Source organism: Macrotis lagotis, chromosome 4 (genome assembly GCF_037893015.1).
Source record: "Macrotis lagotis isolate mMagLag1 chromosome 4, bilby.v1.9.chrom.fasta, whole genome shotgun sequence".
Lineage (NCBI taxonomy): Eukaryota > Metazoa > Chordata > Mammalia > Peramelemorphia > Peramelidae > Macrotis > Macrotis lagotis.
In genome coordinates this window covers 168,166,497-168,185,038 of record NC_133661.1, presented here as the reverse complement: position 1 = coordinate 168,185,038, position 18,542 = coordinate 168,166,497, and the positions used below count along the sequence as shown (strand labels likewise).

The 18,542-nt window shown below is 34.4% G+C and overlaps 2 protein-coding genes across 7 annotated transcripts in view; one reads left to right on the top strand and one right to left on the bottom strand.

Moving 5' to 3' along the window:
* The window catches only part of PIGB (phosphatidylinositol glycan anchor biosynthesis class B), a 27,350-nt gene extending 9,462 nt beyond the window's left edge, over window positions 1-17,888 (top strand). For 2 of the 3 annotated variants that reach the window (XM_074234623.1, XM_074234625.1), the window contains exons 7-11: window positions 170-221; window positions 2,166-2,377; window positions 4,536-4,600; window positions 14,257-14,473; window positions 16,911-17,257. In XM_074234623.1, the coding sequence (XP_074090724.1) occupies window positions 170-221; window positions 2,166-2,377; window positions 4,536-4,600; window positions 14,257-14,473; window positions 16,911-17,250 (886 nt within the window). In that variant the 3' untranslated portion in view covers window positions 17,251-17,257. Of the gene's footprint in view, window positions 1-169; window positions 222-2,165; window positions 2,378-4,535; window positions 4,601-14,256; window positions 14,474-16,910; window positions 17,258-17,420 lie in introns of those variants that run through there. The other variant, XM_074234624.1, reaches the window with a different exon arrangement.
* The window catches only part of CCPG1 (cell cycle progression 1), a 54,874-nt gene continuing 50,148 nt past the window's right edge, over window positions 13,817-18,542 (bottom strand). For all 4 annotated transcript variants that reach the window (XM_074234619.1, XM_074234622.1, XM_074234620.1 and 1 more), the window contains one exon: window positions 13,817-18,542. In XM_074234619.1, the coding sequence (XP_074090720.1) occupies window positions 18,353-18,542 (190 nt within the window). In that variant the 3' untranslated portion in view covers window positions 13,817-18,352.

Genomic DNA, 18,542 nt, shown 5'->3' with positions numbered 1-18,542 from the left:
CATTTTTTTTTTGTCAGGGAAAGTTAACCAAGAATTTGAAAACATTTGATATTATAGCAAAATTGTATTAAAGAATTTAATGCAAATGTCTTAGAAAACACACCATTGCAAATATTCAACTTTTACCAGATTTAAACTAAAGCAAATTATCATTTTACTTTTTTTCCAGGTTAGTCACTTTGGGTTTTTCTTTGATAATTGATCGTATATTTTTTGGTCAGGTGAGTATAAATTTATTAGTAGCTATTTGAAATTTAGTACAATGAAACGTGGGCTAACCAGAATATATAATCTTTTTTTCCTGCCTTCAATTTTGAATACAAAAGCACAGAATATAAGAAAAACAGCTGAAATGGACTTAGTCAAAAAAAATAATTTCTGTAGTATGCTCTAGGGGGGTCAGTGCTGTTCAGCCTAATAGTTTATAATGTAACAATTTCTATTCAATAAATTTAGCAGTCTTTGGTAGATGAATCAGTTGGAGAAGTACTTAACTTTTCTATTTTTAGCAAAAAAGGTAGAAATTAAAAGATATTTAATAACTTACTTATCCAGAAAAGTAATCAAATCACCTCATTCCCATTCTGATTAATCAAAGTTATTGGATTTAAATAATATCTGATTACTTTAAGTATATATGCTCTTTAGTTAAAATGCATGAGATATATCTCCATACAAAATAATCTTTAGTGCTTTACAATCCAGTTCCACATTGACTGCAGCAACACAACAGAAAAGGGAATGAAAGATACTGAAATCAGTTTTTAGACTGTCCATAAATATTCATTTGACTATTGATGTCCTAAACAGACTTTCTTCTGATACCTGAATCAATATAACATTGAGCAATCTTAATCATTTCAAACTTCATATTTTCATGGAGCTAAACAAACATAAGAAACTTCACGAAATTGTTAATAATCTTATACTACTACCATGTTTATAATGAGAACTTACAAAAAGACTGCCATGAAAATCACTGTAACTTATGTACCAACATAAGTTGTAGATGTTAAACAGTAGAGAAATTATTTTAAAAAATTAAACCAAGGGGTGGCTAGGTGGTGATGTGGATAGAGCACCAGCCCTGGAGTCAGGAGTACCTGAGTTCAAATCTGGCCTGCGACACTTAATAATTACCTAGCTGTGTGGCCTTGGGCATCCCACTTAACCCCATTGCCTTGCAAAAACCTAAAAAAAAAAAATTAAACCAAAATATATCTTAATTATTCATTTACTTCAATGAAAAGTTAGCCTAGGAGAAGATGGCAAAAAATATGTTGGAAAATATGACTGAAGATTAAAAAATAAAGAGATCAGAGGCTTTTAAACCTCTGAATCTTTATACCCACACTTGATGGATACTTCATTTAAGAAAAGAATCTGGAAGTGGTAGTGTTTTTAAAAATAAAAATGATTATAGTTTAACTTACAGGAAACAGCTACTTAATTTTGGGTGGGAATCATTGCAGAATCAATTGCAGTCTGACTGACCCTTCAGGCTATCAACTTAGGAAAGGAAAGGTCAAAATCAATAATAAATTAGAAGACAAAAATTAGTAGAGCACATAGCAAAGGCACCTCCCAGCTGACCTACTAAAACAAGCTTGTTAATAGTGAAAATGGGAAATGGAAAAAGGACTCAATAATGACTCTTTTGCAATTTCCTAAGGACATAAGTTAGCCCAATTTAACCAGTCACCAGAATAAGGTGACCAGTTTTAGAAACCATCTCAACTGGGAAAAAAAATGTGATCTACTTGCAAGCAGAAAGATCTGGTAACTAATGGCAAAGATAAGTCTGACTATAAATTCATTTGTAAAATCTTATAATTACTGAAAGCTTGTTAGATTACAGGCATATCATTTCATAAAACATTGAGGAGGAGAGGGAAAAGTCTTTTGGAGCTATGGGAAGAGACTTAAGCCAAATTGTCAAGAGAGTACTTAAGAATGAAATTGAGAGGAGAACAACAGATGAAAAATGGAAAAGTTCCATCTAAATTTTAGTAATCAGTTTATTTCTACAGCAGTTGAATTCATAATTTTAGGGTATAATAAGTGAACTTGATACTTCAGATTGGTCAAGATTGTGTGAAATGCTCAGAATTAACACAGCTCTGATATATTTCTAACTCCTATTTTTTCCCCTTCACATATTTCAGTGGACATTTGTTCAACTTAATTTTTTGAAGTTTAATGTGCTAAAGAACTTGGGTAAATTTTATGGATCTCATCCATGGCACTGGTATGTCTGTCAAGGATTCCCGGTTATATTAGGCCCTCATCTACCCTTCTTTATTCATGGATGCTTCTTGACACCCAGAAGATATCGGATACTTTTAGTGACTATAGTATGGACAGTGCTAGTTTATAGGTAAGATTTTATTTTTTCTTGTACTATTTAAAAATACAAGCAAAGGTAAAATGTTCAGTTATGCAGTAAATTAATGGATCACCTTTCAATAATTAATGCTCATGTTTATTAGGAATTTTTTAATGAACAGAAGAGTTGAATTATTAAATCATTCCCTAATACTATGAACAAATAAGGACCAGGGGCAGCTAGGTGGTGCAGTGGATAGAGCACTGGCCCTGGGGTCAGGAGTACCTAGTTCAAATCCAGACTCAGACACTTAATAATTACCTAGCTGTGTGGCCTTGGGGAAGCCACTTAACCCCATTGCCTTGCAAAAAAAAAAAAAATTAAGGACCCCAGAAATGAGAAGTTTCTAACCAAAGATAATTCATTAATTTAATTGAAATTTCTTCTGCTTAAAAATCACAATAGCATTTTGCAGTATGGAAAACAGTCACAAATTATAGCAGCTCATCACCAGCTTTTTTTGTTCAAAGCAATTCTTGAGATTCATCTACAAAGGCATACAGAGGCTGTGATTGTTATCATTGTTGGAAGTACACACACCATGGAGCTTTACTGTATTCAAACATAGCATCCATTATCCCTCCCTTACACATGGATCCCCTAAAAGCTACCTCAGGTCCTGCACAAAACCACAGCTCACAAGTCCCCACCACTATGTTTCTTTACCAATAACTAGTAAAGCTATTTTCTTAAACAAGAAAACAAATGTTTTCCCCACCTCCATACACACAGGCACCCTTTTTAAGTAGCTACATAGAACAGTGTGCTGGGCCTGGAATAAGGAAGATCTAGACATCTGCCTGCCTCCCTTTCTTCAACTGTCCAGAGCTACTGTTTATAAATCTCTTGTTGCCTGGCTCAGTTTGTTTCCTTCCCTTCCTCCATATTACACCACCACCAGTCAGAGGGAGCATACATTGAGTACATGGGACCAACCAGATTATAAGATAATGGTTTTTACACTGGAAGAGAGCACAGATTTCTTCTAGTCTAACTCTCACATTTTATAGAGAAAGACCTGAGGCCCAGATGAATTAAATTACTTTTCCAAAGTTACATAGTTGGTAAATAACAGATCTGGTTTTGAACCCAAATCCTTTGACAATGTATACAACACTTTTTCCTCCATGCTATTGCTGCCTCTCATAGCATGTGTGGCCAGGGAACATATGACATAGGCAGCTCACATTTCAAAAGCTGTTGGTTTTTTTTGCATGATGTCTGTTGCTGTTGTCCTTTAATAACAGACTGGCAAAGATGCTCTTCAATGGGCTTCTTTGCTGCTATTATTTTTTACTGCCCTCTGCTGAAAGGCAGAAGATGCTGTAAGCTCTTTTAGGTCTGACACCCCACCCCTGACCCCAGGGGCTATTTCAGTTGTTCCAAATAACATAAAGCCTGGATCACTTAACTAGCTAAATCTGTCTTGAACACACTCTGCTTCTGTCTCACCTGTACTCACTAACCCTAATATATTTCTGGTAGAATAGGCCTTTTGATTTCTTTTATTTTTATGATACTAATTGTGGTCAATGCAAATTCCAACCTGGGTCTTACACTGAAATAAACTGGATAGAGCTGTGATCTCTGCTAGTAATAAATTTACTAGCCTTCCTACAGAAGAATAATTGCTACTTTAATGAGGAAAAATGAAACAAAATATCTAGTTCATATTAATGTATATGATGATAGTATTTGTAGAAGCAACATGTTAGTTGATAGAATGCCAGATGTGGAGTTGGTAAAAACTTGTTTCAAATTAGTTTCAGGCACTTCACTAGATGTGTGACCTCTGCTAAATCATGTAACTTCTCAGGAAATGAAGATTCAATAACTTTAGGGTCATTTACAAAAGTTTGTGCTCTTATGACCTTTTTTTTCCCCAACTAAAATGCAATGAATTTGAAATTCAACAAACACAAAGTCCTTTAGAATTGTATAAAGACAATTTGTAATTGGTTTAAAAGAATTATTTTTCTGCAGCATTTAAGAATATTTATTCCTAATTTTATTACTTTATTACTTATTACTTAGTTATTCCTTATTTTATTACTTACTGCAGCATTTAAGAATACTTACTCCTCATTTTATTACTTACTGTATGAAGAAGGAATGTTTAAAGCCTTCTCTTATATTTGTTTTGTTACAGCCTGTTGAGCCATAAAGAATTCAGGTTTATCTATCCAATTTTACCATTTTGTATGGTATTCTGTGGTAAGTACTTTAATAACTTATTATAGAAAGTATCATTTATCTACAAAACTGTTAAAAAGTCATATTTGACAAATCCTATCAAACTTTAAAATATCATTCTTTTATTTTTAGCAGTGAATTGAAATTACCTCATTTTTGTTGTTTATTCATTTCAGTCACATCTGACTTTTTGTGACTCCATTTGGGGTTTTCTTGACAAAGATACTGGAGTGGTCTGCCAATACCTTCAGCTCATTTTATAGATGAGGAAACTGAGGCAAACAAGGTTAAGTAACTTGCCCAGGGTCACATAGCTAGTATGTTTCAAAGATCAGATTTGAAATCAGACACTGCACTGTATACACTGCCCCAATCCCCCCCCCCACCCCATTTACTACAAACTGGAATACTTTCCTGTTATTTCAGTATTATCAAATCAGAATAGCTTGCATTGGCATGTTGTGCCTTTACCTTCCAACACACACACCTAAACACACTCACATATGTACATATACAGAAAAGATACATATAAAATAAACACCATGTCTTCATTTCATTTTTATCAAGGCATTATCATCTTGTACAAACTATTCTGATTTAATAATGATGAAATAACACAAGTGTTCAAATTAATTTTATAGCAAACAAGATATACACGTAGTATACATAGACTAGCCAGTATCTCTTAACTTGCAACTTATAAAAAGTTTATGAAATGATAGGGCTCTCTCTCCCCAAATAGTAATAGGAATATTTACTTTAAATTTGGGCTTTTTAACAAGTTTAAACTTAAGATACATTTTCACAAAGAAAAAAATCCTTTGTATTAAATGTTGTAGAAACCTACTTATGCCTTTCCAAAACATAAAATATTTATTCTTTGAAGATTAAATCTGATGTACGTTTGTGGTTTTTAAAGTGATTATTCCTTTGATAATTTTTAAATAAGTGTCTGAACTGTATTGAAAATTTATATAAATTTTATCACTTTATAAAGTTGCTTTTCACTCGTTTTCTACTAGCTTTGTCTATGATTTATAATAATTCTTGTTTTGAAAAGATCAGATTAATTGAAGCCTATACAAACTTTTTTTATAAACTAGGAATAATTCTGAGCTGGTTTTGTTGGGTTATTTTTAACTAATGCAGGGTTTTCTTCAAAATAATTTTTGATTCTTTTCACATATTGTGAAAGAAGAAAAACTCTTAGATTGGAAGCTGGGGAGACTTCAGATTAAGCAGCTATTATACTCAAAACTATTTTTAAAAAATCCTAGACCAGATTTAAACTGCCTCATTATTTGTGTGACAGTTTAGTTAAGAGATCTTCAGAACTCATTCTGACAAATTCTTCTCACAGATATACAACTGTTAGTCTTGTATGTACATTGTGAATACAAGTAACAAGACTTCAGTTAAATGTGGATAACTGACTTGTGAAATTTGAATGTTTTATTATGATTTGTGTTGATAAATGAAGGTCAGACATGATAGTGTGTTAAATGCATAGAGCTATTTTATTGAAACTACCCAAGCTGCAAAGGTTACCAGCATAGTATCTGAACTTTGGCTAGTCAGGAATGAGAAAATAGATGGAAAGATAGATCTAGCCCTTTTCTATGGAATCATAGTGTTTTAACCCTTTTTTTCTTGCTTACATTCTTCCCTTAAGTCACCTATATCCATTAGCATTTTGTTCGGTTATTCCTTCACACCTGTTTTACTCAAGAAAAATTATAGTCTATTCATAAGGATTTGTAACAGACTTTGGAATATTCACTCTGAGAAGTAGTTCAGTTTACATTGGTTTGTAATTTCCCTAGGTGCTAACTGGAGTCTAAGCCATAAGGAGACTGGTAGGCAGAAAGGTACATACAGGAAGAGGAATGGCTGCTGGGCAGAAAGGGTTATCCCAATATGGTAGGCCCTCCTTTGGAAATTGTGCGTATTTGAGATAGGTGGTCTATTTGCAAATTACCAAGATGGCACTATCAAAATGTAGATAATGATTTAGGGATTATTTAAAACCATTCACATGTGATCATGTGGCTTAGCTCAGATCTGAATAAGCAGAACATAGTTCACATAAGAACTAGTTCAGAGTGTGTTCATATTTCAACTTCTTGGATTCTTTTATTTTTAAGAAAGATTTTATTTGAGTTTTACAATATTTCCCTTATTCTTGCTTCCCTCCCCCCACCCCCACGTAGTCTCTTAGTTTTTACATTGTTTCCATGGTATACATTGATCTCAGTTGAATGTGATGAGAGAGAAATCATATCTGTTCTGATTCTGCTCATCTCACTCAGCATCAGTTCATGGAAATCCTTCCATGCTTCCCTGAATTCCCATCCCTCCTGGTTTCTAATGGAATAATAGTGTTCCATGACATACATATACCAGTTTGTTAAGCCATTCCCCAATTGAAGGACATTCACTTAATTTCCAATTCTTTGCCACCACAAACAGGACTGCTATGAATATCTTTGTACAAGTGTTGTTTTTACCCTTTTTCATAATCTCCTCAGGGTATGCACATTTTTGTTGCCCTTTGGGCATAATTCCAAATAGCTCTCCAGAAAGGTGAGTTCACAGCTCACCAACAATGTATTAAGTGTCCCAGATTTCCCACATCCCTTCCAACATTGACCATTGTCCTTTCTGGTCATATTGGCCAGTCTGAGAGGTGGGAGGTGGTATCTCAGAGATGCTTTAATTTGCATTTCTCTAATAAGTAATGATTTGGAGTGATTTTTCATATAACTATGGATTGCTTTGATTTCCTCATCTGTAAATTACCTTTGCATATCCTTTGACCATTTGTCAATTGGGGAATGACTTGTTTTTTTGAAAATTTGACTCAATTCTCTGTATGTTTTAGTAATGAGTCTTTAGTCAGAAATTCTAGTTGTAAAAATTGTTTCCCAATTTACATTTCTTTTGATCTTGGTTACAGTGGTTTTCTCCGTGCAAAACCTTTTTAATTTAATGTAATCAAAAGTATCTAGTGTTTTTTTTATCTCCATCTCTTCCATGGTCATAAACTGCTTCCCTTTCCATAGAGCTGACAGGTAAACTACTCCTTGATTTTCTAGTTTGCTTATATTATTTATGTCTAAATTCTGTATCCTTTTTGACCTTATCTTGGTGTATAAGAGTGTGAAGTGTTGATCTAAGTTTCTGCCATACTAACTTCCAATTTTCCAAACAGTTATTATTGAAGAGAGTTTTTATCCCAATAGCTGGACTCTTTGGTTTTATCAAACAGCAGATTATTATAATTATTTCCTGCTATTGTACCTAGTCCGTTCCACTGATCCACCACTCTATTTCTTAACCAATACCAAGACAGTTTGGATGACTGATGCTTTATATAATTTTAGATCTGGTAAGGCTAAGCCACCTTCTTGTGCACTTTTTTTCATTGAATTCCTAGAAATTCTTGACTTTTTATTTCCCCATATAAATTTACTTTATAACTTTTTCTAACTCATTTTTTTGGAATTTTGATTGGTAGGGCACTAACAGGTAGTTTAGTTTTGGTAGAATTGTCATTTTTATTATATTATCTCGACCTATCCATGAAGAGTTGATGTTTGCCCACTTACTTAAACCTGATTTTGTGTGAGAAGTGTTTTAAAATTGTTTTCAAAAAGTTTTGGGGTCTGCCTTAGCAAATACGACACCCAGGTATTTTATATTGCCCGAGGTTACATTGAATAGGGATTTCTCTTTCTAGCTCTTTCTGCTGTATCTTGCTAGACATATATAGAAATGTTGAAATTTATGGTTTATTTTATATCATGACTTTGCTAAAGTTGCTAATTATTTCTAGTAGTTTTTTAGATGGTTTTTTGGGGGGGGATTCTCTAGGTATACCATCATGTCATCTGCAAGGAATGAGAGTTTTGTCTCTTCCTTCCCAATTCTAATTCCTTCAATTTCTTTTTCTTTTCTTATTGCTGAAGCTAACATTTCTAATACAATATTGAATAGTAGTGGTGATAGTGGGCATCCTTGTTTCACCCCTGATCTTACTGGGAATGCCTGTAGCCTATCCCCATTGCATATAATTCTTGTTGATGGTTTCAGATAGATACTGCTTATTATTCTAAGGAACAATCTATTCCTACATTCTCTAGTGGTTTTAGTAGGAATGGGTGCTGTATTTTGTCAAAAGCTTTTTCAGCATCTATTGATATGATCTTATGATTCTGATAGTATAGTTTTCCTAATATTGAACCTGCAACTATTGAACCAACCCTGCAAACTTCTTGGATTCTTCAAATTTGGTCAACATTATTTTAGCTTATATAATACAAACACACAAAGATATCACAACATATCTATGTCAAGCGAAAATTTTATTGTTTTTTGGCTAAATTCACTCTTTCAGACTTGTAGCATACATGATCTTCAGACTAAAGTTATTGCATTAGAATGAGTTTCTAAATATGTAAGTACCAATTCAGAAGAAATTTCATTTATAAAAATACATTAAACCAATAAAGCATCATGCTGATTTAACTTTACTAAAAATAGCTTAGATTTTGAAGCAACCAGAGCAAAAATAGAGGTTCTGAACATTACAGATACATAGCATACCTTTCCCCCCATCATTTTTTTGTAAATACTAAGAAACCTCTTTGTGTGTGTGTGTGTGTGTGTGTGTGTGTGTGTGTGTGTGTGTGTGTGTGTGTGTGTGTATGGAATAAATAATATGGAAAATTCTTTGTCTCAGGAACTTTTGCAAAATATAGATTTGGGAAGGCTAGAGTAGACCTTGTTTTTGATACGGTGTCAGGCATGATCTAGAAACAGTTATAAAGGCTTTTTAAACTTAAGATCAACTCGTTATCTGTAATAAGTTCTAATTATCTAGTAGCACCCACAGAATTTTGTGTCTAATCTGTCCAGCCTATTGCACATACTGTTTTAAGATCTAATCATGAGTGCTTGATTTTGAAATTATCTCCAAGTCCTCAGTAATGGATTAAGTTTGAAACAGATATAAACCCAGCTCTTATTTAATTCTAGAGTTGGCATTTTGATAAGAGAGTTCTCAAATCACTAACTGAACATCTTATGATTGCTCTCTCATATTCTTTGCTTGATTTTATCACACGGTCCCTTTATCACACACAAAGCATATATACAGCTTTGTGTACTGTGTACAACTTTGCCCCCACTAACTTGAGAAACAACTGCATTTTATCTGCCTTTATGTAACCAACAACCTAGCATCCCAATGCTGAGCTATTTATTGAACTGTTGGAATTAACAAATTCTGCCAATATAGATGGCAGAAAAATAAAAGGGAAACAAGGTTTTTTTTTTAACGAAATGTATTTTTATGGCTTCTTTTTTCATTCTAAATGGTGTTTAAGGCTTAGATCACTGTACCCAAAAGAATTTGAGCTGAACAGGCATCAGTTATTATCCTCCAACCATAATATTTGTTATTGCCAGATCCTGAGGTTACTTGGGATGAAGAATGATGAAGAGGTTAAACTTTCCACCTGTGAGACAGGACCTTCACCACTGTAAGAAACTCTGTTAGCCAGTTCAGAGGTGTTCTTGGGAAGCATATTAACCTCTAGCAAGATATTGAATCTCTCTAGAAGATATAGCCTATACCAAAGGCTTTAAAAAATTAAAGTAACAAAATTTTAGAGCTAGAAAGGAACTTAATGAAATTTGAATTACAATTCTGAACATTACTAGCAAGTTATACAATCTTTTTTGAGGATGAGTTTGTTCATCTGTAAAACAGGGATAATTTTGTACTTTTTTACCTCAACAGAGCAGTTGCGAGCAAAGTACTCTATAAAGTATAACACATTGTATTAAGTTTGAGCTATTAGATTTTCAAAATGTTTTCAGTTATCCTCTTCTCCAGAGGTAGTGAATTTCCTCCTTACCAAAGCTAATTCCTAAATTGCTTCTCTCAATCACATCATTTTGTACGTTCCCAGGATCCTACTTCATGAAATGATCATCTCTTGCATCACCCTTAATTGCTCCTTCACTGCCTGTCCCACCCTCCAATAGGCTCATCTCTCCTCTAAACCTTTCCTAGACTCTTTGCCTCAAAACTGCTTTCCACTCTCCACTGCCCAAATTTTTTTTTAATTTTATTTAAGGCAATGGGGTTGGTTGGGATTTGTCCACGGTCACATAGCAAGGCAATTGTTGAGTGTCTGAAGTCATATTTGAACTCAGGTCCTCCTGACTCCAAGGCCAGTCCTCTATCCACTGCCCAAACTTCTTACAAAATGTTCTACAGTTTCCACTTCTACCTCAATATCCATTCATTCTTTTTAATACCTTGCAATGTGGCATCTGCCCTCAACACAGTAGTAAAACTGTTCCTAAAGTGCACCATTGACCCAGTTACCAAATCCCTAAAACATCCTGGACCTCCCAGCAGCATTTGAGATCAGTGATTACCCCTTCCTTCCTTTCTAGAAATTTTTTTATCCTTTGACTTTCTTAACACTATATTCTCCTGGTTCTATCTCTCTGGCCATTCCTGTTATCTCTTGGCTCTGCCTTTTTTTGGGGGAGCTCCTTTATCTTTTCTAAGATTCTTTTTCTTCAGCTTTTTTGTGACCCCATTCTTTTTTAATCTCATTCACCCCCAGGAATTCAACTACCTGCTCTCTGCTAGTGTCTCTCACACATCAGTTGTTTCTAGCTCTTCCTTCCTGAATTAGAAGCATTATTTCCCAATGACTTCTAAATATCTACCTGCATAAAATCTGAAATCTTAATTCTAAGACCCATTTCTCTTCAAGATTTCCATGTGTTGGAATGGTATCAATATCCTATCTTCTTTGTCACTTAAGCTTGAAATCTGTGTCATTTTTTTAGCTCCTAGATCCTTAAGATTGAAAATTTCTATCCCCCCCTTCTGTATCATTCTTGCTGTTTCAATCTTATGATCTACTGCATTTAACACTCCTGTCCTCCATTTTGATAGTATCAAATTTATCTTTCATGATCTTAAGTTCCTTTACTAATTCACTATCATCCAACTTCTCTAAATGTGGGTTCACCAAAATATTGTCAAGTCCAATTTGTTATCTTTCCTTGGCAAGCACATCTACTTCCACTGTTTCAGTTACCCCCTACATGTAAGATGACTCCTCTTCAGAGCTCATTCCAAATCTCTAATTTCTTGACAAATGGCTCTGGCTGGAGTATAGTGCTGACATCTCAAATTCATCGTGTCCCAAACTGAAATCCTTATATTCCTCCCCAAATTCTCTGTTCCTGCTCCTGATATTTTTAATCATCTTGGTTCAAAACTTGAGTCTTCATTTATTCCTCCTTGATTTTCCCCATTTCTCCCACATCTGGTAATTTCCAAAGACCTGCCATTTTGCCTCTTCAAGATCTCAGTTATCTGTAGTCACTGGAACTAGACTACTATTGTCAGCTCAGTAAACAATGGAATGGAAAGGAGAAGCAGATTATCAGGCTAATCCAGCAGTCTAGTTCCAGTGAATACAGATATCAAAAGAGATTCTTGGGGTGGCTAGGTGGTGCAGTGGATAGAGCACCAGCCCTGGAGTCAGGAGTACCTGAGTTCAAATCCAGCCTCATACATAAATTTTTTTGTAATTCTGTATATTCAGTATATTGCGATTTAAAATGTTGATTGCCCAAGGGGTCCATCATACACACACACACACACACACACACACATACATACAAACAAACACGTTGAGAGTTCCTGGACTAAGCATTTATTAAGTACCTGCTAAGCACTGTGTGACTTATTGATTCAGCTCCTATCTGTGTCCCAAATCCATCTGTAATTGTCTGTTTTTTGCATCAGAGTAGATATAAACTATCTCATTGCCTCTGGTCCAGAAAGGCCCACCTGTCTTCCCAACCACATGCATTCCCCCCCAACTGATCAGCCCGAAAGTCAGAATTATTTAGATGCTTCTAACTGCCCCTTCCCTCCCCTCCCCCCTCCAGAAGTGTTTCTGCAAAGTCATCCAGATTTAGGGAAGTTCTCCTACCTGGTTGGATGGGATATTGTCATGCAGATATCCAATTGCTGATATTCCATTTTTTGAAGGTAGCTTGTTCAAAGTGTACTATAGTTTAAAATTATGTTTGCTAATTAATTTTGATGCTATAGGTTAAGATTTGTTAGTTACCTGAGATAGTTTATTTCTCCTTATAAATATTCAATTTCTATCATGCAGGAAGAGCCTTTCTGTAACTAAGCTAAGTAAACAAGATTAGCCTAAATTGGTGACTAAAATCAGGGAAATGTTTAAATATCCCTAAAAGACAACATATTCTTGCCTAAAAAAATGAGATACAATTCAAATGCCAATTACTTTAAGACTGAGCCTCTATCTTCATCTTCATATTCCTAGCACCTAGAATAGTGCTATGTACATAATAAACATTTATTAGATATTGTTCATTATTAAGTAAGCATTTCATTTCATTGGGAGTTGTTCTTCATTCATTGTAGCCCTGTCCAACTCTTCTGTACCCCATTTGGAGTTTTCTTGGGAAAGCTAATATTTTGCCATTTCCTTCTCCAGCTCATTTTATAGATGAGGAAACCAAGGAAAACAGGGTGAAGTGACTTGCCCGGGGTCATACAGCTAGAAAGTGTTTGAGGCCAGAACTGAACTCAGGTTTTCTTGACTTCAGTCTCTATCTACTGCACCACAAAGCTGTCCCTTCATCTGAGATACATTGAGGTGAAATGTTTGTCAAAACTTTCTGACTATAAGTCCAAATGGAACCCCTTCCCCCCAAAATTTGGCTGAATTGAGGTACCATTGTATATAATTTAGAGATCTTTACCTAGGCATATAAAAATTTGGATTTAATTTCCTGACAGGATAAAATGGTTTCCACTCCTACTCAGGAAAGTCTTTTATTTTTCATTTGAGAGGAGACTTGTAAGATAAACATTGAGATAAGATTCAATTCAATATAATAAGAAAGAGCTTTCTAGCAATTCAAACTATCAAAATTGTAGTGGACAGCTTTTTTTTTTTGAGGCATTGGATATTCACTATTAAAAGCTGAATGGCCATGTGTCAAAGGTAGAGGGAGTCTGTAATTTCAATATTGATAGATGGCTACTTTACAAAATCCCCTTCCTGGGATAGCATTTGGGACTTCGTGCCAGAATGTATGGTAGACTTTTATCTCTTACACAGACAATATGAATATAGTATGCATCCCAGACACAAATCAGAGAGATCACTCATCTTTATTGAACATTGATAAAATTTTCAGTGCCCACAAGGGACATTCAGTAGTTACAATACTCACAGGAGACTGGACTAGAATTCTAAGGTCCCTTTTCCACTTCTTCTGAGCCTAAGAGATACAATGAGGTTCACACACACAAATATACACAAAAGTGGGTAAGCATAAGAAGCATAAGCTCAGCTTGATGCAGAGATGATAAAATGAGTAAATGAAGAGGTAGGTGGGTTAGAGATTTAAATGGTCACAGGCAGGGTATTAGGAAATGATAAAAGACATGATCAGGGCATCTGAGCAAATCTTTAGAAAATATTAAACCATGAAATCCTCAGTAAATTAACATTATTCATTACTGTCACACTATACACAAAAAAACCCTTAAATATTGTCAATAATTTGGGCTCATTTTGTATATCTTCTAGGACATTCTTTAAATCACTTGAAAACCTGGAAGAAACCAGCACTGTGTTTTATGTTTTTATCAAATGTGGTCCTAGCCCTCTACACTGGTTTGATTCATCAACGTGGTTCTCTTGATGTCATGACTCATATTCAAGAACTCTGTGACAACAATTCCCCTAATCGGTCTTTAGTCTCCGTCTTTGTAATGATGCCTTGCCACTCTACTCCTTATTACAGGTAACTAAATTAGTCCAGTTAATGGCACTGCTTTAAAATGTAGCGTTTTTTGAAAAGTCCCTGGATATAAATTGATTGATGACCAAATGATTTTAAAAATCTATTTAAATTTATTCAACTATATTAGTATTGAACCATACCATAAAAATAATTCAAACTCTGTCAAAGAATAAAGCATTCTAATGAAATTTAATAGCATTTAAGATCTTATATTTTTAACTTGTTTTAAAATAATTTTTCTCAAAACTCAATGTAATTTAACCATGGATTAATAAACACCTCTAGGAAGTGATGTAAAATGCCAAAAATAAAGTAACTCATCCATTCAAGAAGTTTAAAATAGATCCACATAGTCCAGTACCTATCTGCCTAAGAGAGCAAGACAGCCATAAATTATTGTTGAGAAGTCATCTTTCTTTGTGGTTAGCTCTCTAATTAGAAGTACTGAAGCCTGAATTTTTTCTAGTTTGAAAAGTTAACCACCTGCTGAAGTCCAAACCCAACTTAACAGAAACTTTCCTTCAAAAGCCCAATTTTAGAGTACCATATAGGTCTGTATCTATGCTGCTTTGTTGTAACTCCCTTGCCTTGCTATCTTAGGGGACCCCCTTGGAGGATATCTTAGACTTCATCATCTTTTGAAAAATACCCTCCCTTTAAAATTTAGAATAATGAATTTATTCTCTCAGGTTCTAATCTCCTATTCCTTCCAACTATCTTCCATCTAGATCCTGACCTTTGTCCTCATCTTGACTTCCATTTCTTTGGTCTCTCCCTCATCTCCCAGTTCATTAGCCCTGTTCCAGCTTTGTTATTTTCCCTTTTTATTCCTTACCATAATTGAGCCATTTCACTATGACAATGTTCAAAATATTTGCCCTCTTGTCCTTCCATTTTCCGACCATGGAATCCCTAACATCATGCCACCAATTAAGCACAAATAACATCATCATCATTATTATGAATAATAGCTAAGATTTACATATCTATGGAGGACTTTACATATATTATACCTCAATTGATCCTCACAATGCCTTTGTGAAGTGAGTGCTATTTTTAGTTCCATAGGTTAAATGATTTGGTGACTGGCTCCATTAAAATTAATGCAGTCTAAGCTCACCTAGGCCATTACTTCTGGATAGCACTCCAAGCATCTTTTAATGACTCCATACTACACTCCTCACAGTGTAATGCCGAACTATCTCTTCAATCTACCACTCACCAGTTTTCAACAGACAAGACTATACACTCCTCCCCACAACACCTCAACATTTCTCATTTCACACTCTTCCCTTGGATTGAAAAGGAAATGATTTCTTTTTGCTAAGACCTCTTCATTGGTATCATTGATCCCATCCCTTCACATCTCATCTTAAATCTCTCCCTCTACAGGATCCTTCCCAACTGGACACTTGCTCAGGTCTCCTTCTGTGGAAGAAAAAGAAAAACCCAAATAACAGAACAAAACCTCTTACTTTTCTATTTGTTTGTTAATCTAAAGTTTAAGGAATATGGCCTCTGTTCCCACCACTCTATAGAAACTTTGCTTTGCTACAGGATGACTTTAATTGCCTATTCTGACTTTTATCCAGTCTTCATTCTTCTTAATCTTTGTCCTTTCCTAATCTTTCAACCTTCTCTTGTTCAACCTCTTCTTCTTATCCTCTAGATATGGGTTTATTCTTCTAGGCTTTGTCCTTAGCCCTCTCCTATCCTATTTACTCTCCCTTTAGCAATTTGATTCATTCCTACATCCTCAAGTATACTTTATGTTGATATGACTTTATTCTCATTTTCTCACATGGTTTTTCAAATGTTTTTTAAATTGTTTCCCCTTTCTTTCCAGGAGATAGGAATTATGGTAGTACTAGGAAAAGTTATTTAGTATTACAGAAATTTTCAAGCAATTAAAAAAAGTTGTAGTTTTATATAATATGAAGTATACCTGTGTTATGAAATTTCTGCATTATAATCACTAGTAGTGAGGCATCTTAGCTCAATGAAAAACTAAAATTTAACTTTTTACTTTCAAATTTAAGAAATACAGATTGGTTAAATCTATCTTAGATTGCATGGCAGAATTTTTATATGCTGAAGAATTTTTTGTTGATACAAAACTGCTATCAGCTCAAATTTCATTTTAGTTTTCATTAAATTCAATCTAATGTTTGTTGAAATGAAACAAAGGGGAGTAAAAGGGGGAGTGGGGGGAGAAGAACCTTGTCATTTATTACTACTAATTTAGGATTATATTGTTTTATTTATAATAAACAAAACAATATAAGACTTATTCTGAGTTTTCTTTTCCCAAGCTTAAACAAAGCCCTAGTTTGATTAGGCCATATATACTATGAAATAAGCTTAACTTTTGTGCAATTTCAATAGTCTCCACATTTCTTTTTTATACTTTTGAAAATTGTTTTTCCCCCCCCTTTAGCCATATACACTGTCCACTTCCAATGAGATTTCTTCAGTGTCCCCCAGACTTGATTGGAAAGGAGAATTATCTTGATGAAGCAGATAAATTTTACTTAAATCCATTAAGTTGGCTAAATCAAGAATTTTCCAGTAATATATTATTGCCTACTCACTTAATCATCTTCAGCGTTTTAGAAGAGGTGAGTAAAGATGAGGGAACTTTGGGAAACTGCTATGGTATGTTAAATTTCAAACTCCCACTCACATACATTGTGTTTAAGTGTACATTCATACCTCAATCAAGTTGTTTTAATTTGGCTTGTTTTACTCCAAACAAAAGTCAATTCAAATTCTCTTAAGTTCATTTTTTTTATCAAATAAACTGATTATCTAAGTTGGTATTATAATTTAGAAGTTGTTGAAAAAAGATTAATATACTTAAGCAGCTAATATAAGTTTCTTTAAAAATCCTCACTTCAAATGTGATCCCATACTTCAAGTAACTTTTTTTTTATGTTTCACATTTTAGGAAATAAAGACCTTTCTAATTTCAAATGGGTACGAGAGAACTGCTGTTATCTTCCACACTCACCTGCCTGAGGGCCGAACTGGAAGCCATATATATATTTATGAAAGGAAGTAAAAATTAAAAGCCAGCCGAAGATGAAATTTCAAACAATTTCTTGGAGAAATTGTAATTACTTCCGAAAATATTAAAACTTTTGGGTTTTTTAAAAAATGGAAATAGTGAACAATGCCTACTATGAGCCACTCTTACCTAATGGCATTATATAATCTTCCTTTAGATGAGGGAATAATCAAAAACATTTTCTTAGAACAGCAAACCACATACTGTAACAGTCCTACATTGTCAATAAAGACCTTTTTTCCCCATGGTGTAGTTTAATTTTCCTTCCAAAACATTCAGATGTGCAAGAAATTTCACAAATGAACAAGTCAGCAAGCTCATTAAGGCAGCAAATTCCTCACAAGTCACTGGGCTTTTGAACCCAAAGAAAAGACAAGAAGCAAGTTTATAAAACATTAATAAAGATGAAATTCCATCACAATGTATTTTTTCCCAAGGCAGCTCAACACCAAATTTAACATATCAGTGTTAATTACACTTGCCAAATATAACTTGAGCTTGTCTTACCCTTAAAACGAAAGGAAACATTTCATGCATAAAACCAATTGCATGCCTGGCTTCCCTAATGGTAAAACTACAACCAAACTTATTTCCATTGCCAAAAAGTATTCAGCAGAGAGCTAAACTACAAAGAAAATGCAAGTTAGTAAGCTTTGATGGATGCTTTTTAGTAACAGTGTAAAATTCACCAAACTGATAATTAGAGATGAGAGACATTGACTTCTTGGTAACTTCTGATTTAGTTTTCAATACTGAACAGAGTAGAGAACATCCACAATTCTCTTAAAGTTATCTAATTTACTTAATCATGTTCAATATTTTGGGTCAAAAGGTAACTGACCCAATTCTATTTCAAGATTTGCCGTGTGTCTTCCATTACTTCGACCATGTTTATGCCATTTACCTTCCCTCTTATAATGCTGTGGCTGAGGGTACTTCTGCTCTTGTTTTCGATGCCTGGAGTTTTCAATATTAATCATACGATGCTTTTTATCAGGGCGA